Source organism: Balaenoptera musculus, chromosome 20, assembly GCF_009873245.2.
Source record: "Balaenoptera musculus isolate JJ_BM4_2016_0621 chromosome 20, mBalMus1.pri.v3, whole genome shotgun sequence".
NCBI lineage: Eukaryota > Metazoa > Chordata > Mammalia > Artiodactyla > Balaenopteridae > Balaenoptera > Balaenoptera musculus.
The window spans coordinates 41,177,667-41,201,538 of NC_045804.1; the positions used below are offsets into that span (position 1 = coordinate 41,177,667).

The window sequence follows — 23,872 nt, forward strand, 5'->3', positions numbered from 1 at the left end:
CGGGCAGCTGCGAGGCTGTGGCTCAGCGACCCGACAGGCGGTTCCCGCGCCCCCGCGGAGGCCGGGCCGGGGTGGGGGGGGAGGGGGAAGGGGGGAGGGGGACGCGGAGGGTCTGGCCGTCCAGTGGGGGTGGGGAGCGCCAGGCGTCTCCACAGTGTGGCTGGGTCGGGAGCGAGTCGGCTCTGCTCCCCGCTGTCTGGTTTAAATCCTGGCTCTGCCACTCACTAGCTTGTGGGCAACTTATTTCACTCCTCGGTACCTTGGTTTCTTCCTCTGTGAAAGGGACTATGACTTGTAAGCATCCTGAGTTAGTTAAATGCCACGGTGCATGCAATGCTGGGCCCAGGGTCAGTGGTAGTCAGTGAGCCACGCTGGGCAGTGACAAGCAGGCCCACCCCTACCAACTGCCTGGCCAGGGGCAAGAGTACGAATGCAGGACCCTGGTTGGCAGTCCTGCCCCTTCCGTTCAAATCCTACTCCATCCCATACCAAAGGGGGACTCACAGTGCGTTCATAGGGACACAGCCTCCACCCTGCAATGAGCCATCCCTCAGGCCTGAAGATGCCCACGACAGGCGGTGCCGGCTGCCTTGGAAGGATGGAGGTCCACGCAGCCCCTGGAAGCAGGCTGGGGGCCGTCTGAGCAGGGATTTCCAGAGTCCAGAGTACCAGGAGTATGGTCTAGAAGGATCATGGGCATTCTCCCTTGGCTCTTGAACTCCTAGCCCTGTGAGGAAGAGACAGGACCAGGGCAGGACCAACTAAAGCCTGGGGCCCAGTTAACCAGTCTCAGGTCAGTACTGGTCATAAGTACCGAAGGATGCAGACCAGGTCCCGGGCACTTAATGCAGGCTCTGCAATCTTGTAGCCCCTAGGCCACATCCAGCCCACAGAGGTATTGCTTTGGCTTACAGTTTTTAAAAACTCAAATTAGTTGCCAACATTTTAAAAAATCAGGAATTTTACTTATACCTCTAGATTTCTAGCTTCTCTGGAAAATGCATAAGTTCTCTCAAAATGCAGCCCATATTCCATTGGGTGCAACAGTCAGTAAGAGAAGGGTGGCTGAATTTCCAGGCCTGTTCTCCTGGCCTACCCCCTTTCCTGCTGGGTGCAACATACACCGTATGCACATACCCTCACACTTCTCGTTCTTTTAAGGGCCTGGCCCTGTGGGAGCTGAGGTTACGCACCATTGGCACTCAGGGATGAGAAGGTTGAGGAATGATTTTATTACCCTCCAAAGGGCTTTCATGGAGAAGTTACAATCCCTGTAAGGAAAATGGGCTGACAGCAAAGCAACAAACATCAGAATGGGTGACTGGGGACAATGTCTCCATGTCTTGGGGATACTATGAGAAGAATGGAGTGCTATTTTTGTCTAGGGTGGTTTAGACACTTGTGACTCTGTGGGAGAGATATAAAAGAAAGCCTTAACCTTGGCAGGGGGGTTGTAAGTGGAAAAGACTTACCAACACAAACAGAAACAACCAAACGGAAAAAAAATAATCTCACCTGCTGCCTGGAGCTGATGGTGCAAATGCCCCAATTAACCACCCACTACCCAGCAGTAGGGAAGATAGGGTGGCACTAAGGTTGAGCCAGTGCCTTTCCTAGTCAGCTGTGTCCCATCATTCTAGCAACTCCTGCCATCCCAATGCCCCTTGAAGTCCCCCCAGATTGACCTGAAAAGACCTTGTGAGTACTCAGTGTTCTTACTTGCAAGCAATAGAAATTGGTTGCTTGTCCCACGTGGAAAGGGATCTTGTTGAAAGCACCTGGGGTGTTCACAGAATCAGCGGGAGACTGAAGACCTGGATTAGGACATGGGCAGGCACCACAGGGGCTCCAAGGGCTGGGTGCCACTGCCCTGAAATGATTGTGACCCTCCCTTCAGCTTTACCTTCATTCCGGATTCAGAGTCCTGGGTAGGACCTCGCCCTGTCAGCTTGCACTGTAGGAGACGAGGCACAGGCAGTATCCTGCCTTGCAATATCTCTGCATGCGAGGGAGGTGCCCCCAACAAAAGATAAGAGGGAGGGTTGCCGGGCTGCTGCCCCCAATTCCAATACTCCTCAATACGGCCTCTCCCCACTTAATCTGAACATCAAATGGTGTAGCAAGAGTTCCCAAATCAAGGACTGAACTCGATGGGTAGCAAGGAGAAGCCAGCAGGTGGGCAGTGGTGCTGACCGTGGTGAGGCTTGGTTCCGGGCCGGTGGGTGCAAGCTCGTGCTCCACCCAGGCAAGGAGTGAACATTTATTGAGCGCCAACTATGTACCAGACACTGATTAGGCATCCTACATGCCTTATTTCATTTGATCTTCCCACCAACCCTGAATAGATGGTATGATTATGTTTGCAAGGAAGGAAATAGACTCAGAGGGGTAAGGCCACTTCCCCAAGCTCTTTCAGCTTGTAAGTGGTAGAGCAGGAGTGGAACTCAGGACTCCCTGGCATCAAAGCCCAGACCACTCAAACCAGGAAACTGCCAGCTCTTCCAGTGACCTGGGTATCAGAACACAGCAGGTTGCCATGGCCCCAGCAACAGCTACAATAGCTAGAGCCACTCTATCCCAACTCTGTGTGCACCCCATCCTCAAAAATACACTTCCTCTGGTCCTGGAAGTGAGCCTGTCCCATTGTGATATCCTTTCACTTTGTTTTGTCTTTTCCTTCTGATGCCAGCTGCAGAGTTGTATCTGTGTCATTTGATCCTCCTGGGTGATTCCTTTTGCAGCACCTAGTGCTGTGTTATGTCCTAGTAATAATAGATGGGGATAGTGCTGCTTGGCGGGCTGGATGCCAAGCACCTAAGATACTCGTGCTCGTCCACTCAGGGCAGCTGAGCGTCCCCTGAAAGGCAGCTCCGAAGACCGAGGTGGGAAAGGAGTGAGGTAGACAGATGTCGATCACCTACCTTCCCCCCCAGCCCCCAAACCATAGCTCTGGGCAGCAGCCCCTTCCTTCCAGACCGGCAGGACCAAAACCCCCTCCTGCCCCAGCAAGAAAAGCACCTCACATGGCCTGTAACCCTCACTAAACCCTCCCGACCCACCTCCGGGCCATCAGAGGGACAGCAGAACGGCATCCTTCACCCCCACCAGGTAGGCGGTTGAGAGTAGGAGCTGAGCCAGGGAAACTGCGGTCTGAGGTCTGCCTCCTCTGCTTGGAAGCTGTGTGATCTGGGACAGTTTCCTCCAAGTGTCCCCATCTGGAGAATGGGCATGACAGCAAAACCTATGGCCTCCAGTTGTTTTGAGGATTAAATGAGATGATGCATTTAAAATGCTCATCACAGAGAAAGTGGAACGGTGGTTACCAGGGGCTGGAGGGAGAAAGGAATGGGGAGTTGTTGTTTAATGGGTACAGAGTTTCCGTTTGGGAAGATGAAAACATGCTGGGGAGGAGTAGTGCTAATGGTTGCCCAACAGTGAGAATATGCTTAATGCCGTGACCATATACTTAAAAATGATTAAAGTGGTCAAGTTTATGTCATGTATATTGTATCACAGTTTTTTTAAAAAGTGTTCATCACAGGATGACATACAAAAAAATTGGGGCCTCTTTGACATTCCTCAAACATGCCCAGCTCACCCTGCATCCTGGTTGGGCTTTGCTCAAAAGTCAGGGCACAGGTTGCCATCAGGAGGGCAGGAGCCACGCTTCATTTCCGTCTCTCGATCTACGTGCTGGTTAAATAGGTGGATCCACTTCTTTAAAATTCCCTATATTCCTGGACTCCTTGCTGCTGTTGTTCCCACGGCTCCCTCCCTCCCTTTGGTCAGATGGCTGCTCAAGAGTCACCTCTACCGAGAAGTCTTCCCTGATCACCCCATCTGAAGGAGCATCTCCCATTGTCCACACTCCCCTGGCCTGATGTGGTTTTTTGAATGGCACTTTTGCTACCGGACAGTGCACTAAATATTTGTTTATTGTTTCTTCCCTTTCAGAGTGTAAGTTCCACGAGAGCAGGGACTTGACTGTCTTATACTTTACTCTGCTGACCTCCAGTTCCTAGAACAATGCCTGGCATTTAGTAGGTGCTCAATAAACACTTGTGGAAGGAATGAACATAAAGCTTAACTATTGTCACTGTCATTCTACAGCGGGGATAGGAACTCTAGACCCATTCCCAGCACTCGGAAGCCCCCTGGGGTGTGGCCGCCAGGGGGAGGTTTAAGGCAGGAGGGTTAAGCCCCGTGGGAAGCACTCAGAGAGGGGAAGGCAGCAAGCACTGGAAAGAAAGGAAAGTTGATCTGAATTTGAGTCGCAGTTTTAAATCCCTGATTTGATTCCGAGTTCATACTTGTTTGAAGTGTTCGGGCCCTTTTACGGGCTAGTGAACAGCTTTCCAAGGAGACAGAGGCCAGCAGGGAGGGGTTTGTGTACACGCACGTCAGTCCTCCTCTGAGCTATGGGCGTGGACAGACATCACAGTGAAGCCAGTCTGCCTTGCAGGAGCAAAAGCCAGCAAACTCTCAGAAGGGCTGGGCCGGGCTCCCCACTGGGAACAAAGGCCAGATTTGCATTTCCTCTACATCAAAGCAACTGGACCAGTGGACATAGAGACCATTAATACAGATTTCCCCCAGGGGACATTAGGGCATGTGCACGTGGGCAATGGAGCGGGGGCGGGGTGGGGGGTCTCGGGGGGTGGAGCAAGGGAAATTATACTGTCAGTATGAGAAACAGTTTCACGTACATCACTTGACTTTTACCACAACTGTGTGCAGGGGGCATTACCATCACTATTTTACGGATGTGGAAACAGACGTGAGCAAGTGACTACCTGACTGCAAGTTCAGTGCAGACTCTTGCCACTACACCAGGCGGCCCCTAAGTTCAAAGTCAAGATCAAGCTGGCGACTGTGAGATAAGAGATGGGGAGGAGGGTTAGAGGCGAGTCAGACAGTCTTCCTCCATTTCCATTTCTTGACCACCTTCGAAACCATCTTCTTCAACCTGCCCCACTCCAGGGTTCACGCCCCAGCGACACATCCTCATTTCACCCCCTTGTGCCTGGACTTAAAACCGGATTGGCTAACCTCTTAAAGTGAAAGATAAACAGCAGGTCTTAGTGAAAGGTAGTTAGACAGAATAATAAAAGTATCGATAACTTAGGTCATTGCACAGGGAGTTAGGCGTGCTATCTTGGTCCTCTTTGTATTTCTCGTGAATACAAAAACTAATTTGACAAGATACAAGCACCCCTATGTTCATTGCAGCATTATCTACAATAGCCAAGATATGAGAACCACCTAAGTGTCCATCAGTGGATGAATGGATAAGGAAGATGTGGAATATATATACAATGGAATACTACTCAGCCATAAAAAAAGATGAAATCTTGCCGTTTGCAACAATAGGGATGGACCTGGAGGGTATTATGTTAAGGGAAGTAAGTCAGACAGAGAGAAACAAATATCGTATGATTTCACTCAAATGTGGAATACAAAAACCAACAACAAAAACATAAACAAAAGATAAAATAAACCAACCAGACAAAACAAACACATAAATACAGAGAACAGAGTAGTGGTTATCAGAGGGGAAGAGGCAGGGGTGGGGGGAGGATGAAATGGATAAAGATGATCAACTGTACGGTGATGGACGGTGAGACACTGCAGTGTATACAGAAGTAAACATATAATGTTGTACACGTGAAACTTACACAATGTTATAAAGCAATGTTAGCTCAATAGAAAATTAGTTTTAAAAATAATGAAGAGGGGTAATAAAATACTAGAGCAAGAGAGGAAGGCTGTGAAATCTGTCTTTAGACGTCTTTCCAAAAAAAGTGTTTTGACAATTTTAAGTGTTTTGGCCAAGAGTACAGAACAGCTCCTAACTGAGATGCAACCAAATCCTTAGCCCAGAAGTCAAGCCTGGTACCTGTGATGGGTGACAGGATTTGGGGAGAAACTGTGTTTCCCTCTAGACTAAGTCAGACCCCAGCGCTTGGGGAAGGAGAATCGCGGGGGAGTTTGAGACATTAGGATCCTCTCAGCTCTTGAGTCAGCTGGGTTGACAATTCCCCAGGACAACCGTGGGCTGGAAGAGGTTTGCGTCACTACCTGGCATTTGTCTAAACCCTAAGGGTCTATACATTCCCAAAGCCATCCTAAGATGCTTGTTCTTGATCCCCAGGACGGCAGAGACCTAGCAGGGAAGCCCATGTCTGGGCTTACAGCTGCCAGGTTGCCTTCAATGCCTCGACTCTCCATGTCTAGTTACCCACCTGGGCAGCATCTCTACCCCCTTCGAGAGCGCAGGGCCAGTGGTCCAACTATGGAGAGAATCGGGGAGGGCTTGAGTGCCTCCCAAGTGGAGCAGAACGCCCCCTGATCACTTCATACAAGCTGGCTTTGGGGTCTGCTGACAACATAAAACCGAGAAGGTGCACTTCAACGAGTGGTCACTGGGTGTCACCCCTGCTTCTTAGGCAAGAGCCCTCATGCGTTAGCTAACACTGAACGGTGCTGGAGAGAGAAAATTCCTTCTTTGAGATTCAGTTTACAGGCCTGACATCTTCCGTGCCTTCTGTGAATCCCATGAGGTTTTGCCCCTCTCTTCCCACTGCTCCCCGCCACATCCTGGCTGGCCTGGATTCGACGGTCCATCGTGCAGTAGCTCCCTTGCTCCTCTCTCCTTCCTAGTTCACTCCGCAGAACCCACACTCTGCATTCTGCAGCCAGGCACTGGAGCAGATACATGCCGTGGAGAAAGTCACACAGCAAGACTGGCTTTGCTTTCAATTCATGACCACAGACCTTAAGCAGGTGCTCAGTCCTGGGGAGCCATTTGTCCACAGATGTCCCAGCTTCACGCTTAGTCCCTTAGACAACAACTTCATATCTTGTCTGCAAACTTCCCATGTCCCTCCTCCACTTTCACTTGTTTCACTAAAAAAAAAAAAAAAAAAGTACTAATTTCCTTTTTTTCATACCAGATCTCTAAACTTCCCATATTTGTACACATCTTCTCCTCTTTCATTTCTACTCTGAATCCCATCCCCACCATCACCCTCTCGAGGTCCTTGGTCCTTTGCCTTTTTCTGCTTTTCTTCTGAATCTCCCTCTACGCTGGAGAATTCCCATCAGCAGACAATGGCGTTCTAGTACCTATCATCTTCAAACTCTCTGTACCCAGTGACTCTCCAACCACCAGCCCAAGTCTCTGTTCCCTTTCAGCGCTAAATTTCTCCCTTTGTCTCAACACCATCAGAAAAGCTGTCTCCACTGACTAGATCCCATTCACTCTTCAACCTGCTCAAATCTGGCTGACACCTACCCTGCTCCAGTGGGCAGATTTCTCAATGTCACCATGATCCCCTTGTCACCAAGTGCAACAGACACAAGCATCTCCTTTTAACACTCTCCCCAGGATTGTGCACAGTGGACTGGACCCCTTTCTCCTTTCCTGGCTTCCACGACACTACCCTCTCCTGATTTCTCACATTTCCCGCCGTTTGTTTCCTTTGTCTGTTCTCCACTACCTGAATCTAAATATTAGAATTTCTTTGGTCTTGGTCCAAACTGTCTTCTCTTTTCCTTTTTATCCCATCTTCCTAGGTAATCACACCCATTCCTGCTGATGTATATGTTGCTATTTTATGCTGATTCCCAAATTTGTATCTTTGGTCCTTCCTACCTGTTTGACATCTCCATCTGCATGTTTCACAGGTATTTAAGACTTAACCTGTCCGGAATGCAAATCTCAATTTACACCTCTCCCAAAACACCTGTCCTCTTTCCTAGAGTCTTGTCCATTTCTATAACCAGCCCCACTGTCCACCACACTGCTCAAGCCCTAAACTTAGGAACCATCACTTTTTCCTTCACTTCTCATATCCATTCCATTAGCAAATTCTATTGATTTGATCGCAAATTCTGTTTCAAATCTCCTCACTTCTTTTCACTGCTACCCACCATCAAGCAGCCCACCATCATCCCTCCACTAAACTCATGCAAAACATTTCGAACAAATCTTCCCATTTCCACATTCTCTTGAATCTATTCTTGACACGGCCGCAACAGTGAAGGAAATGTGCTGTATCTTATTCTGAGTATATATAAACATATATATGTAAAACTTTGAGGTATGCTTAAGATTTATACACCTTACTGTGGGATAAACCTCAACTAAAAACAACAAAAACCTAAACAAGATGTCAATTCTCTAGTTAAAATCCTTCAGCAGCTTCACATTGTCCCTGGAATAACAAACCAACCCTGCATGACTCGGCCCCAGGCTTTTTCTCCAACCTCATCTCCTAATGTACTTCTTTCTTGCTTGCTAGAACCCAGCTGCCCTGACTTTCATTTAGTTTCTCTAACAAGCTAAAAGCTTTCCTGCCAGCCTCAGGACCTTTGCTCATGCTGTTCCCTCAGCCCAGAATCCTTCCCCCCTTCTTTTCCTTCATGTCACCTACCCAGGTTTTCCCAGACCACAATGTCTAAAATATATCAGCCCATTTATTCTTTCTGCTCCTAAATCATTGTATTTTTATACTACTATTATAATTGGTTTGTTTTTCCATTGTTGGGACCAGCTTTTACATTTGACTGACACTTATTACATACATGTTATTATGCTAGGTGCTATATAGATAAACAACGTCATGGGTCTTATACTCAAAGAGCAAACAGACCCCTTTTCCCTTTATTTTTTAGTTTCCATAAATCAAGGTAGGGGTGCTTAAATTAAGAAAAAAAATCCTCAGTTCATATCAGTGCAGCAGCCCCTACCCTGGGGCTGGAGTGGGGGGAGCGATGGTAAGTCCACAGTGTAACATGTTGAATTGTGTCCAAAAATACAATAGGTAAGCTCAAAACAGGGCAGATGCGTGCTTCAGAAAAAATGTTAAAAACCATAAGCAAGCATCACACACAAGAGAAAGTGCCTTTCCTTTATTTATTTATCTATTTTCACAAATTAAGTCAGAGGCTAAAAATGCAAGACCCAGAGACCAGGTGTGTCACACCGAGACCACCACTGCAGCGGGTTCTTCTCAGATACTTCATCTTCCAGCTCAGTCCTCCAGCGGATCCAACTTTGTTTGACAAGTGTAATCATTTCAACAACAGGGCCATCCAGATTCACTTCATTTATTCCCAAGCTCTTCTGAGAGTATCTCTGCTTGACTGCCTCAAGGATCTCTCTGCTGGTGACGGTTCTTCTGTGGTTGTAGAGGGACAGTCTAACCGCCTCCAGGCTAACCCGTTCCAGCCACCAATCCTCCAGAGCTCCCAGTGCATCCAAGATCCAGGAGCACCCACTGAAGTCTGGGTGGGTCTGGGACAGAGACAGCATAAGGGTGAGACAGAGAAGTGAAGGCTCCCACAGTCAGGAACGTATGGTCCAACCCAGCACCCGAGTACCCATGGCTTCTGTGGATTCATGCGTCCGTGGAAACATACGACCCACCCAAAGGGACAACGGTAGGGATATGATAAAGGAAACTAGGCCATTGTACCTATCGGCTCTCTCTGAGGAAGAGGGAGGGAAGGGAATTTGTAGGTATGTGAGAAAGATAACCTTTGGATAATACAAACTAACTCTGGTTACTTCAACTTTTGCGCCTTGGTTTTTCCTAATAGAAGCAGTTAACATCTGGCACCTTCTGAAGATGGAAAATATAGTTTTAGCTTCCAGTATACTTTCACACTCTATATTCATACTAGTGAGCATTTAACGCTTTCTAATTTCCCGCCTTACTTCCTTGTGCCAACAGGATCTCCAGCCAACCTGGGAATACTTGCTCTTCCTCAGGTGTGTCCCTATGTTTTCCGGTCCCCATGCCACTGTGGATCTGTCACCTCTACCTCCCATGCCTGCACCCAGCTCCACCTTTCAAATCCCATCCATCCTTTAAGGCTCTTCCCCAAGTGCCACCTCTGGCTTTTCTGCATTCCACACAATCCCCCCACTGAGGACCAGAGCACTTTTTGTTCTCAGAGCCTGTGTCACACACTGCCTATGTCATTAGTGTCCTTGTCCGAAGTTAGAGAGGCAGCAGAAACAGTCCAAAGAACGCTGCCCTGAGAATCACCCCTCCTGGGCTCTAATCCTAACTAGACACGAGACATCATGTTAGCAAGTCATAGACTCACACTGGGCCTCAGTTTCTTGAAAGGAAAGGTTTGAGGTGGGATTCTAAACATTCCTCGTGGTTTTCATAATTTACAGGTATTTCCTCAGTGCGCCCCCCAACACACACACACACACACAGCAGCACTGTGAGCCCCTCTACAGCAGAGCCCTCATCGTTTTCATCTGAGCTCCCGCAGCAGGCCTGGCTGGCACTTAGGCACTCAATACGTTTATCCTACCGACATCTGGTTTTATCCTCGCAGCGCCCTGAAAGGCTGACCCAAGGTCACGGACCTGACCCTTTCGAGGCTTGAAGAAGCAGGGCGGCCTGCTAGACCCACAAGGTTAAGGACAGGCCAAGGAAAAACTAATGCTCAGTAGACTTCTTAGTCCAAGTACTCCCACCGAAGGCCTTTCCAGCCAAATGCAGGATCTCCTGCAGGAGCTTGCAACTGGGGGGTGATTTTGCCCTCCAGGGGACATTGGGCATTATTTGTGGAAATTTTTGGTCGTCACACTGGGAGGGAGGGTGCTACTGGCATTTAGTGGGTAGAGGCCGGGGATGCTGGTCAACATCCCACAATGCACAGGACAGCCTACCGCGCAAAGAATTACCCAGACCCCACTGTCAACAGTGCTGTGGTTGAGAGCCCCGTTCTGAATCACACACCTTCTCTCCTTCTCCTGTCATTCCTTAATCCCATTTTCCCTTCTTCTCCCAGGATAAACAACAGATTCCAAACGATACTACTGGAATACAGGGGGCTTCGGTACAATTACAGACACGAGCACTCAGCCTTGCTTCATGGGCATGAAGAAGTAAAATCCCATTAACATATGCACACTATTGTATATAAAATAGATAATCAACACGGACCTGCTGTAGAGCACAGGGAACTCTACTCAACACTATGAAAAAGAATAGATACATGTATATGTATAACTGAATCACTCTGCTGTACACCTGATACTAACACAACATTGTAAATCAACTATACTCCAATATAAAATAAATATTAAAAAAAAAAGGAAGTAATATCCCAAATCAAGCCTTAACACATCTTTCAGAGAATCTCCTTCCTGTCTTCCCCATAGCTTCTCTTGAAGGGGAAGACTTTCCTGATTTTGTTTTCTACAATTTGTATGCCATGGGGTGAGGTGTCGGGTGGGCAGGAAAAAAGGAATGAGTGCCTACCTACTTAAAGAAATTTCTAAGTGTAATACAGATGACCATTTAATGAAAACCTGCTAGTTGCAACTCTTCAAAGCGACAGAACAGACGAGGTGGTGAATCCCCTCTCTGCAGGAAAAGGGGAGGGCATTTAAGAATCACTTTACAGATTAGCTATCAACAGATACAAGAAAGGGAGACACCAAGGGCTCAGGTGTTCAGAGTTGCTGCCAACAGAAAGAAAGGCAAGTAGGAGAAGATAGCAGCCATTCACAGATCCAGTTTATAGCAGCAACTTTTCGGGAGCTCAACGTGTGAGGAAGGAATCCTGCACCAGAAGTTGAAGTCAAGGTCACACCCAGGGCCACTAACATGATACCTGTCTTGGCCATCCTCAGTTTGCATAAAGAGAGTCCCAACTCACTTGCTTTAGGATTTTCCCCATGTAACTAAAATATGCCTCTTTCTTCTTCCTCCTCTTCTTCCCAAAGGCGGAGCTGGCCCGCTCATCTTTCTCTTTGGCTGGGATATAAATTGTGGGCTTCTTCTTAGGGAATCGTAGGCCATGTAAGCAAATGAAGTGCATGTGGAAGACTTGTCTTTACACTTCTAGCTCAGAGCACTGGCCATAGGCAAGAGCAGTGCTGAAGAGGTTTTATAGGGAGTGCTGGAAGACACTCTTTCCTAATAAAATCAGTCATTAGTGACTGCACTTGCAAGAGATGAAGGCTCTCAGAATCCTCAAGAGATATTCGACGTAGGGTCTAAAGCCAGCTTGTGTTACCTTCCCGAAGGAGCATGAGGTGGGAAACTCATGTGTGCTTTGGCTCTATCCCAGGTGAAAGGGAGCACCCATTTGAGGTAACAGCCATCCGTTTACCAGGTAATGCTCACTTCAGAAGTGATTCTTTGTATGTGCCTAACTCCAGGTGTTCTTATGACAATGGTCCTTAGCCATGAAAATTCCAGTTCCAAAGGACCAGAAGTGGGATCCTGGAAGCCGTATTTTTCGAAAGCATCCCAGGTGTATCTAATGACCACAGCCAGATTTGGGATTCAGGGGTCTATGAGACCTTCCTAAAGCAACTACACCACACTCGGGGGTGGGGTCGGAGAAGCTCCTCACAGATGTGATGCTTAGGCCCCGTGTATTTCTATCTGCCTTGCGAGAGAAATGTCTCTCTTGAAAGGCAAGTGTGTGCCTGGTTATGCAAATGCAATTAGGAACTCAGGAGGCGAAGCTTGGACGGGAAAGCCAGCAAGTCACTGTACCTTCAAGACTGAAGGTTGAGAAATTGTAGATAGAGAGGCCGTGAACTGCCTGCGATCAGTGTATCAGCTCAGCTACAAGGACGTGACCAGCCTGACACGAACCAGCAGATAAGAGGACACCAGAGAACCAGGGTTCAAAAGACAAAAAGGACCAGAATGGAACACTCTTTCCTCTCCCACCTGGTTATGAGCCGTATCGAAGTCCCAGTAGAGGGACTGGTGAATAAGGAGGTACTATCAGCTTACATTTATTGAGTCCTAACTACGTCCCGGACCCCATGCTAGGTGCTTAACATACTTTATCCCGCTTAATTATCATAGCAATATTACGAGGTAAGATGTATGTATTACTTGAACTTTACAGAAGAGGAAACTGAGTCTCAGAGGGCTGACGTGACTTGCCTGATGTCACATCAGTGCATAAGTGTCAGAATCAGCCCCTGAGCCTTTGCTTCTAACCCCACACTCTACCACCTTCCAGACCTGAACACCAGAGCCCCACGACCCTTATAATTACCCGTGTGTGCTCTGTGCAGTCGCTATGTGTATCATTCATTGATGGAGAACTTGGAATGTAACTTATCCATAGTGTAGGCTCAATTCTTCTGAATTAATCATTTGATCACCACCACGGAAGCTAAACTGAACCCTTCCGTGAAAGGAAAAAGTGATTCCCTCTTACCTGTGTCAAAGCCACGTCCCGCCCACCACTCCAACTCCTCCTCCCATTTCACCATTTCACCAGCTTCCTCTCTCATTATTTCTCTGTTTAAAACATAATCTATGCCTAGAGCACACATTGTATGATGAAGTGAATTGGACGTTTTAATGCACAGAAGTAAATGAAAACTGGCAGGTATCATCAAGGCATTGTGGGATGGTTCACTGGAACCGGGCAGTGGGAAGGGTCAGGCCAGGAGGGAACTGAATCACTGCCATAATGTCAAGATGCTGGAGAGCATTTGGGGGAAAGGTGAGAAGAACAGATGTGGTGTTGCCATGGGAACGTAGCACAGAAGGCCTAGCCAGATGGCATTCTCTTGATGCAAAATATTCGGCAATTTTTGATCCCCTACTAAGTGTAAGGTCCATGGTTATGCATGGAAATGGTAATAAATTACCAATACGAATCACAAAACTCAGAGGAAAACGTGATCAGAAGACGCACCAACATCTATTAGAAATCTCAGTCTCCTAAAAAGGACATGAAATCAATGATTACATGCTAATAATTTCCCTATCCTGAAGATAAAAGAAGAAATTACACTAATAGGCATGCTAGCTCATATTCATTGAGTGCTTGCTACCTGCCTTGAATTATACAAATCACCTTATAGACGTCATCTCATTTCATGGTTTTAACACTCAGAGATGGGTTTTATCATCTCTTTAGCAAAGATGAGGAAACTGAGGCTTATCAAGATGACCTAAGATGTTCAAGGTCACACAGGTAGTAAGTTGCAGAACTAGGAATTGAGCTGCAATATGTCTGACATCAAAATTCCCATCAATATTTCTCTAAATTAGGCCCCCTGCCCACCGGCAGCAGAATCCCTTGGGCTGCTCATTAAAATGAAGACCCCCCAACCCCTATCCTACACCACCGGTACAGGTATCTAAAGTTTGGGTACCACTGTACTACCTCCGCCTCTTGAGGATGGGAAAAATGCTACTCTGAACTGAAGGGCTATTCTGGACAGAAGGGCTAAATAGAGACTTGGAAAGGATGGGAACACTGGGAGAAAGTGACTGTGACATGGCTAAGAGATAGCAGTCAGACACAGAACTTAACATTGAGAAGGCAGAGTTCAAAGAGATCAGAGAAAATAGTGTTAGGGTTCTATGGATAGAAACCCTAAAAGGCAGGTCAGCTCAAGAAAAACAGGAGGCTCTTCCTTAACTGGCTATGACCTCGGCTCCTCTCCTTGATTACAATTCACTTCAATCTGGTCCTCTCTTGGTGGAACAGCAGATGCAAAGGGCAAACCAAGTTCATACATGCGGATTATGAGTAACCGGAGCAGAGGATGGGAGTGTTGGGAGCTGGCTGACATACAGGGCACGGAGCAAGTCTGAGCAGTGATTCAGGAGTCAGATTGAGTGAAAGGGTGTTGAGCCCGCTTTTGTGTGGAGACATCTGCATGGCATGGAGGAGGCCTAATGAGTCAAATGCCTGGTAGATCCAGGCATTGTAGTCAATAGCATATGGTAGAGGGGATTCAGGCATTGGGTGGGATACTGGATCACTTGGCCACTGAGGTCTCCTAGGTTTTGTGGATTCTACTTTTCAGTCATTAAAAATTCCCCCCTGTATCATTTCTTTAGAGTTCAGGTTGTCAGAATTTGGATAGAAGTACTGCTCATCGTATTCTACCTCTAGGTAGTCTGAAGAATGAATCCAGTTGACTGGATAAAGTCAGAGGGTCACACTGTGCATTTTAACATCATCTTATTTCATGATCTTAACTGTAGGAGATGAATACAGCTGCAGCTCACCAGCTGAGAAACTTCTCATGAACGGCAGGAGGAGATGGGGTCTGGGAGGCAGATTAGAAGACGTCACCTTGAGTATGATGTCACACTCTTCCTGCAATGTCAGTTCTCTGGATACTAATCAAACATTAATGGCGGATGTTATCTGTACTAACTAGTTGCTATTCTGTCAGGTGGAGGGGAGAAAGGAATTGGACTTTTCCTGACCCCAGCAATATTTTCTCTAGCCTCTACTCCAAGCTTTTAGAAGAGAACAAGGGGAATGGGGAAAAGGAGGACATCAGCCTCCCACTTAGAAATGGGGTAGGGAGGTCCTGGGGTTACCCAGGGGAGATCTAGGGTGCTGCTCTCCTTTTTCTTTACTACACACACACACACACACACACACACACACACATACACTGTCTTACAAGTGAGTATTCATGTTGGATAGTGGAAGCAATCCACTACCCAAATCGGAAGTTGTAAGTTCTGGTCTCAGCTCTACCAGTGCCTCACTCTGACCTAGTCAAAGTCAGAAGCTCTTCCTGGGGCTCACTTTCCCCATCTGTAAAGGGGTACATATGTTTGATTACATGGCCATTAGGATTCCTTAGAATCCTGCTACCCAGGGAGGTCTGGTCTACAATCTGGCTGCAGCAACATCACTAGGGGATCCTGTTAAAATGCAGATTGCAATTCAGTGAGTTCAGATCTACTCAGGTGGGACCTGAGACTGCATTTCTAACAAGATCCCAAGTGATTCTTATACACCTTAAAATTTGTGACATCCTGCCTTAAGATGCAGGATTCAATCCATGAATTGACTGTGGATGTGTTTTCCCTCTCATGGGTTCCTAACACACTCCCAAATTTTCTAGCTCTAGGACTCCTTCTAATGGCCAGAATAGCTTGAGTTATTGATTTTCTGGCATAGGGCACAGAGAAATGCCACATGCTCCCTGAAATATAACCCTACATCTACACACCCCCATTTACAAATAAATTAACTCACTAATTAATTCACCTACTCGATTCAAGAAATATCTAAGGGGCATCAGGCACAGACTGAGGGCTGGAGATAAAAGGATGAGTAGGGCGTGGCCTCTGTCCTAGCGAGTTGAGGGACGTGCCTGGACAGCCAACTCCTACCATCTGACCCTGTCTTTCCTGAGGCCTTAAACAATGTGGCTCCAGTGCCAACTCCCGGGGACGTGCTCTTGGGACAGCCCTTTTCTGGTGACTCACGGGATACTGACAGTCATGCCTTGCTTAAGTTCTTCTCCATTCCCCAATGATTAGGACCTGTGGTGTGATCCCCCTCTTAGCTCAGGGGTTCTTTTTTTTCTTTTTTTTAATTTATTTTTTGGCTGCACCTTGCGGGATCTTAATTCCCGGACCAGGGATCAAACCTGGGCCACAGCAGTGAAAGCGCCAAGTCCTAACCACTGGTCCACCAGGGAATTCCCAGGGGTTCTTTTTTTTTTTTTTTTAACATCTTTATTGGAGTATAGTTGCTTTACAATGGTGTGTTAGTTTCCGCCCAGGGGTTCTTAACTTGGGATCCACAGACAGGTTATTCTGGGCCTGGGAAACTCAGGAGAGTCCACGTGCAAACTGTTTTGCATGTGTGCTTAAGACATTTGTCTTGGGAGAGAAAGTTCCCGTGTTTTCATCAAAGGACAATGAAACCTAAAAATTGGAAACCAGTGTCTTGTTACTATCCACTTGCTGCCCTGAGACCCTGGCAGTTGCAGCCACTTTCCTTCTCTTCTTCCTCCTCCATCTCCTCCCCCTCCTCAGCTGCTATCATCTCCCAACTTCCTTTGCGCTTAGGTTGATTATGTTAAAAGTAGCTCTGTCTATAGTATCAGCCATTTCAAAGAGCTAAGGGAAGATCCTTGTCCCCAACTCAGCATCGTCACAGGTAAGCACAGCTGAACCACAGGCGCAGCGGGCAAGAAATTCCTAGAACCCGGAACCAGGTCTTGAGCAATTGGTCCGCTGTCCCTCTGTCTTTAATAGCTAGAGGTGAGAAGGTGAGCTTCTTAAGTCACTTTCTGGGCTTTCAGGGTAGTTTATGACAGTGACCTCTGCTATGAAAATTCCCTTTCCTTTGGGCTGTGAGATGTCTAAAGAGTGAAAGGCAGGGGTGAGGGAGTTGGGGGTGGGTGGGGGGAGGGGTCCACAGGTGGGCAAGTCATCAATGACACCAGGGAGACAACTGTTGGGTCTGTTTTTACTCTAAAAAATTTAGGCTTCAGAAACCATAGAGAGCATATACGCTGTCTCTGATGTATCGTTCTTAGTTCAAATCCAACCTTAGGCATGAAAGAGGAGGATGTATGTTTTGGATAATATCTAAGGCAGAGGGTTCCATATCATTTCCATATGGTTGTGAGTGCATTAGGAAGTTATTTTGCAACATAAATTCGCCTTTCTACTTCTGCTCTAGAATAATTGGGGCTTATACAATAAATTTATAAAATGCCCTTTGAATGTACTTTGTGACTATGTCTCTCCTGGCCTTCCTGCTTCTGTCTTGTGGGACTTATGCTGAGCCATCTTCCCGGATACAACGCACCTGGTAAAGAGAGGGAGGGTGGGCAGCCCAGAAACATTCTGGGAAAGTAGAAGAATGGGAGCAAATATCTGCTGTGGAAAATTCAGAGTTGATTTTTTAGGGAGAACCCAGAGCAGATCCTCTGCAGCTGGTGTCAACAGCAGACGGGTTTTTCGGACAACAGCTTTTGTTCAGTGTGAACATGTAGCATGCAGGCCTGGCCCCAAGAGAGAAGTGAACACAGCCCAGAGACCTGCCTGCAGGGGCAGGAGATGAGAATGAGATAAACGCTGCACAAAGAACGGCTTTTAATGCAGAAAATCTACCAACAAGGGTGGATTTACAAACTCACATTACATAACCCATAGATTCACAGATCATCCCCTATTCCTTCATCAAGCAAGCGCCTATTAAGAGCTTCACACGCTAAGCACTGTGCTACTAGGGGCCAGAGCTACATCCAAGAACAGGACAGACACAGCTTCCAGTACTCATGGCCCTGACACTCTAATGTGATAGATGGACAATAGGTTTGTTAAAGTGCATTCAGCCTGTAACGAGGATGACACTTCCAGGGTGCTGTGGGGGCACAGAGGAGGGACTTAGCCAACCCTGACTTAGGAGATCATGGAAGCCTTCCTGGAGGAAGTGACGTTGAGGCTGAGGGCAGAGGGATGAGCAGAAATTAGCTAGGCCACAGGGGTGAGAGGCAGGACAAGAGGGAAGAGAATTTCAGGCAGGGAACAGGTTGTACCCTCTCTGGGGCATATTTGACAACTAAGGTAAACATGAAATTATTTCATCTAAATTATAAAAACATATTTAAAATAGAAATTGTTGAAATTATTTTTGGTTTTAGAATTATTTTTGGTTTTAGTGTTTATAATCTCCTAGCATATGTATGGCAACCAGAGCGAATAGATAGTCTGTACCAGAGCTTTCAAAGTGTGTGCTGGTTTTCCAGTTCTGGAATGTCTGCAAACTTCCGATGTGACTTTCATTTCTAAGTGTTACATGATTGCTTTCTCTCTCTCTTTTTTTTTTTTCCTTTTAAGTATAGTAGATTTGTAATGTATTAGTTTCAGGTGTACAGCAAAGTGATTCAGATGTGTGTGTGTGTGTGTGTGTGTGTGTGTATTCTTTTTCAGATTTTCTTCCAAAATAGGAAAAAATTATTACAATGTGATTTCTTAAAAATAAACCTTTTAAAATTTTAGAACAGTTTTAGATTATTTGATTTTTAACTTTATATTTCAAAATAATTTCAAACTTACAGAAAAGTTGCAAGAAGACTGGAAAAAAAAAAGGCTCCCATATATTCTTTATACACCAATAGTTAATATTTTCCTACAGCCCCACTGGACAGATTTGGGTTCAGCAAAAGAGCTTCATTGGTCTCAATGCCTGATTTTATACTAATTTGCACTTTAAGTTGATACACTACCCTTTGCATATGTTGTGTATATGTTTTACACATTGGGCTCCTGTACAAGACACTGATTAACACAGGACTCCCCTTGCTTTGGCCATGTGAAAACCACAGCTGCATCCCACCATAGATCCTACCCACTGTACAACTGCTTTTGCCCTAACAACCCAGGGGATATACCTACCTCCATCTTCCAATAATCGTTTCCAATGAGTGTGGTCCCTGGTTGCTCTAAATTGCACAGAATTTGAGATTTCTTCCTTTTCTTTTTGAAACTCAGTTTTATTGTATACTAAAACATACCAATGCAAACATTTTAGGAATGTACCACACTCTATGCAATCACGCACTTAGCCACTGACCCACCCACACAAATGACCCAAGCAAAGGATGGTCCTACCTTGGAAAGTATCTAAACCAGAGGTCTTATTCCACGAACAAGGATGCTGAGATTCAGAGAGGTGTCTTCTGAAGAACGAGAGCTGCTAATGGTAGTCAGACTACAACTCATCTCTGCCTGTGACAGAGATTGGGGTGGCTTTCTCATGGCAGACGTGCTCATGCAGGAGGTGATCAAGCTGTCTTACCCTTTCTCTTGGCCAGGGTGGGTTGTTGGAAGCTGAAGCAAACGTGAGCAAGGTCCTTAGGTCTGGCTTACACATCTCACAGTCAGCCATAGTGTAGAAGTCCAGCCAGGTCTTTGGGGGCTTCTAGATTTCCTGGTAGGTTTTGAAATAGAAGATGGTCCTAATAGAAACACAGGACTGAAGAGGTGCAGCTGCCTTAGAAAGTCATTTATAATAGATTTTCACTGAGAAAATGCAGTCTAGGTTCCAAAAGAATTTTCCGAGATCAACCAATATATCTATAAATTGGAGACCACTTAAAACCCATTGTATTCCATTGAACCATTGTGCATTTCATATGTACATGTGCAAGGCACTACACCAAGCTCCTTGGTGTGTGTCAAGGGGGATATGGAGAAGTTCAGGACATGGTCCCATGCTCAAGAAGCCTACAGTAATCCCAGGGAGATGATACATAGATAGATGAAAAACTTAATAACAATATAAGATAATGTTTGATGACATGCTTAGGTGAGTGGAAGAGAAAAATGGATCACGGAACACTGGAGAAGGAAAGCAGTCTGCCATGTGGCTAAACGCTGGGGCTCATAAGTCAAATGACCTGGATGAAATTGCAGCTTCCCCACTACTTAGGTAGCCGTGCGCAAGTTACTTAACTTCTCTAAGGCCCTTATAAAAGCTCTGGGCACTTTTGGTACCCCCAACGTGTTAATTATTATTACTATCTCTCAGTCTGAGCGTGAACCATCATTTTAAGGACGGAGAGGATGTGAGCAGAAGAGCAGGAGAGGGCTTCGCAGCAGGGTGACAGAATCGTAATGAATTATCCACGCGAGAAGCTCCACAAGATACTTTCGTAACTTTGTTGGCATATACCAAGCCCGGGCGGAGGCGGCAATCCTGGAAACTTGATTCCACCCACCTCCTACGTTCGCACGCCTCGGCACCGCCCCCCTGAGCTCCCAGCGCCCGTCCCCAGAGGGCGCTGCCACCCCGCCGCCTCTGCCCGGCCCGGAGCGCGCCCCCGCCGGCCGCCCCGCGCGTGCGCGCCGCCCAGGTGAGGAGGTGGTGGCCTGCGCCGCGGGGGCGGCTCCTCGGCCGGGGGGGGGGGGGGCGGGGCGGGGCGGGGCGGAGAGGCCGGGCCGGGGGGGGGGGGGCGGGCAGCCGCGGGGCCGGGGCCAGACAAGGCCAGAGGCGGGACCAGCCGCCGCCGTCTCCGTCTCGTTGTCTCTTCCCCCACAGCGCCGGGCAGCAGCCGCGGGAAAAGCGGAAACTGCCGGGTGAGCCGCGCCGGACGAGAGCGCGCTGAGGAGCAGCGGGGCGGCCTCCGTCCCGCCCAGCCCCGCCGAGCCGCCGCGGCGCCCCCTTCCCCGCGCCCCGGCCCCGGCCCCGGCCCCGCCCGAGCTCGCCGCGCGCCCCCGCCCCCGCCGCCCGAGCGCGCCCACCTGAACCCGTCCGCGCCCACCTGAGCCCGTGCGCCGGCGCCATGGCGGAGCAGGAGAGCCTGGAGTTCGGGAAGGCGGACTTCGTGCTGATGGACACCGTCTCCATGCCCGAGTTCATGACCAACCTCCGGCTCAGGTGAGGGCGGAGCGGCCGTGCGCAATGCCGCGAGCCTGCGCTTTCCCGAGAGGGGGCGCCCTTGCGGTGCGGCCGGATTGGGGGTGTCGGGGATGCACCGAGCCGCGAGGGATGGAGTGCGGCCGGATTGGGGTGTCCGGGGTCCTCTGAGCTCGGTGGTTGAGCTTTCCCGAGAGAGGACGCCCTGGGGTGCGGCCGCATTGAAGTGGAACGGGCGTGCCGAGCTCCAGGACTGCGCCTTCTAGAGAGGGGGTGTCCTTGGGTGCTGTCCGGACGGGGGAGGGGGTGTCGGGGGGAGGCAGCGCTTGGGGCCAGGCAGCTAGTGCGCTGCCCCAGGTGAGTGCTGTGGGCGGGCCGGGTGACCTAATGGAAACAAGAGTAAAGGGAAATAAAAACTTTTGGGAGAGTCGTGGCGGCCGCAAGGCTCTGGGAAGACTGGAGGGTTGTTTTGGAGAGAGGCTAGGGTCTCATCGCGGTTTCACACTTGGTTCTTTTCTTTTTTCGCTTTCGTCTTTTTTTATTTTTTCCTGGCGTGGTTCCATCACGTCATTCAGGACGCTATGGAGTGATCCCTGAGCTGTCTGTTCCGGGACACCGGCTATTTTTTAGTTACTCTCTGAACGTAATTAGACACGTTTCCAGACATCGAAGAGACTGCTCTGCTTGCCAGTGCCAAGATAAACTGTCTGAATTTGACAAGGCATTCGTGGTTTCAGTTTTTTTCAAGGAGTTGTGGATGGAACCCTTGTGTTACTGACATCCTTGAGAATGTAGTCACAACTCAACGCCCCGGGATGGGCTTCCAGGACGAGTTTGTTTTAGAAAGGCTTCTACATGGGATTATTTCACTCCTGATAGAGTAATATGTAAGCAGAGCTTTAAAGTAGTTTGACCTTTTTTTTTTTTTTTTAAAGAAAACATTACAGTAAATGGAGTTTCAAAATAACTGAGTTGGGGGGGGGGAGGTGTTTCCTGGAAGTTCTGACTCCATTTCTTGTAGGTTTTAAATATCGCTCCATAAACTTAAAAGTGAAAATCTTAATCTCGGTTTGGGTGCTTAACTAATCCCACTTCTCAGTATGAATTCCCCTGTTAACTTTAAGAATTTTAAAAACTTTTTTAATCTTCAAAATTGCAGTCTCCATAGTCTTCATCTGCTCTTAGCCAGGCTTCATTATGTCCCAGAGTAAGGAGCAGGGGCACAGACTGGAGTTCTACACCCACCTACCATAAACGACTTTGAGCCAGTCCGTGTGTCTGAGTTTCCTAATTTGTAAAATAATGATCTCCAAGATTTTTCTGCCCTTAGGTTCTGTTTTTGCTTTCACATATCATTGGTTGCAAAGTCTTGTGAGGCTTGCCTCTTAAGAAAGATTATTAATGTGAGCCTAACTTAGCTCAGAAGAGAACTTTGCACAGGAGAGAACTTTGCGATTTAATTCTGCATTATGCAGGGTACTTTAGGAGGTAAGGTGGGAGGATCCAAAGAACCATCAGATGTGTCCTTACCTCTCAAAGACATGCAATGTTTATGAAGACAGGGAGCAAGGTGAAAATTTTTATTCATTTAAATAATAGGTCAAGAAAACAACAGAAAAGTTAAGCTTTGTAGAGCTTAGATGATTCTTTGCCAAGTAATTGTACAACCTGATTGTTCTGGAAGTTCAGCAGAGGGAGAGATGCCTTAGGCTGGCTCAGAAACACCATCGAGAGGAGAGGAGGGGTTGAGAGGAGTTGCAGAGGATGGGTAGGAGCTGTGTAGGTGGAGAACGTTCCAGGTGGATAAAGTGCCAAGCAGAGGAGTGGAGCTTAAAAGCTGACTCTGGGTGATCGTGAATACACTGAGTTGTCCGGAGGGGAAGGAGTGGGTGTTGGGGAGTTGTGGAAGGAATCGCCAGCTCTCATTAGTATGACCCTTGGCTAACGCCCGGGTTTCTAGGTCTACCTTTATTCCCAGTCACCAGGTCCATCAAGATTCGGATGTTGTATGCGTCTCACCTGTGTGTGTACTCGACCACTCTGCAAATTGGCTGCAAGTCTCAGCGCACGGGTTCAGTGATTGTTCATGGTTTATTTATAAGTTGGGAGGGGTTGGTTCCCGGGAGCTGTAAAAAAGGGTAGCAGTGCCCTTGCCTCCTCCCCAGCTGTAAATCTTGATGACCCAGGTGGAAAGCAGGCCGCTCTCTGATAGTTGGAATTTCCTATCAGCCTGGTGTTCCTCCAGACTGTTCCAGTGTTTTAGCTGTATGAGCTACTGGGCTCATGCTCGTGTGGACCCTTGGATATCTGTGTCCCTCTGCAGAAGGTGACCACGAACCCACTGTAGATCCAGGTGCGATTATGTCATGTAATGTTTTCATCTCCTGGAATATGGGTGGTTGGTCCATACGGGGTGTATATTTATGGTTGTATCGAGGCGAAATTTGAGTGTATTTCATCTCACAGTGGGTATGTGCGCATGTGCTCTATCATTCCTGCCTTCCCCAAGCTGCGGCTTCTCCTCTCACTCCCGTCTGGAATGTCCTGTCCCCTGCTGTCTATCTGGCTCTTCTGCAAGGCCCCTTTCCTTCATTTATGGCCTGTGACATGCATTTAGGCACTTACAGCTACAGTTGTTTCAGGGGTCTGTGTCATCCAAACTGAATTTTAATTTTCCCTACAGTAGCACCCACTGTGACAACATTTTTTATAGAGAGAGAAA

The 23,872-nt window shown here is 47.6% G+C and overlaps 1 protein-coding gene and 1 long non-coding RNA gene across 11 annotated transcripts in view; one reads left to right on the forward strand and one right to left on the reverse strand.

Moving 5' to 3' along the window:
* Positions 1–8,898: 8,898 nt before the first annotated feature.
* Positions 8,899–21,188, reverse strand: LOC118886933. Of its 2 annotated transcripts, none has more exons than XR_005017835.1 (3): positions 21,056–21,188; positions 19,404–19,767; positions 8,899–9,298 (listed from the first exon to the last, which is right to left on the reverse strand). It is a non-coding gene; the product is annotated as an uncharacterized LOC118886933 (long non-coding RNA). The 2 variants fall into 2 exon arrangements; XR_005017836.1 differs by having other exon boundaries at positions 19,404–19,722; positions 21,056–21,164.
* MYO1D (myosin ID) overlaps positions 20,731–23,872 on the forward strand; it is a 350,018-nt gene continuing 346,876 nt past the window's right edge. For all 9 annotated transcript variants that reach the window (XR_005017834.1, XM_036837322.1, XM_036837323.1 and 6 more), the window contains exon 1: positions 20,731–21,171. Coding sequence is in view for 8 of the 9 variants with exons in the window: in XM_036837322.1 (XP_036693217.1) it covers positions 21,077–21,171 (95 nt within the window). In the remaining variant the exon portion in view is untranslated. The remainder of the gene's footprint in view (positions 21,172–23,872) is intronic.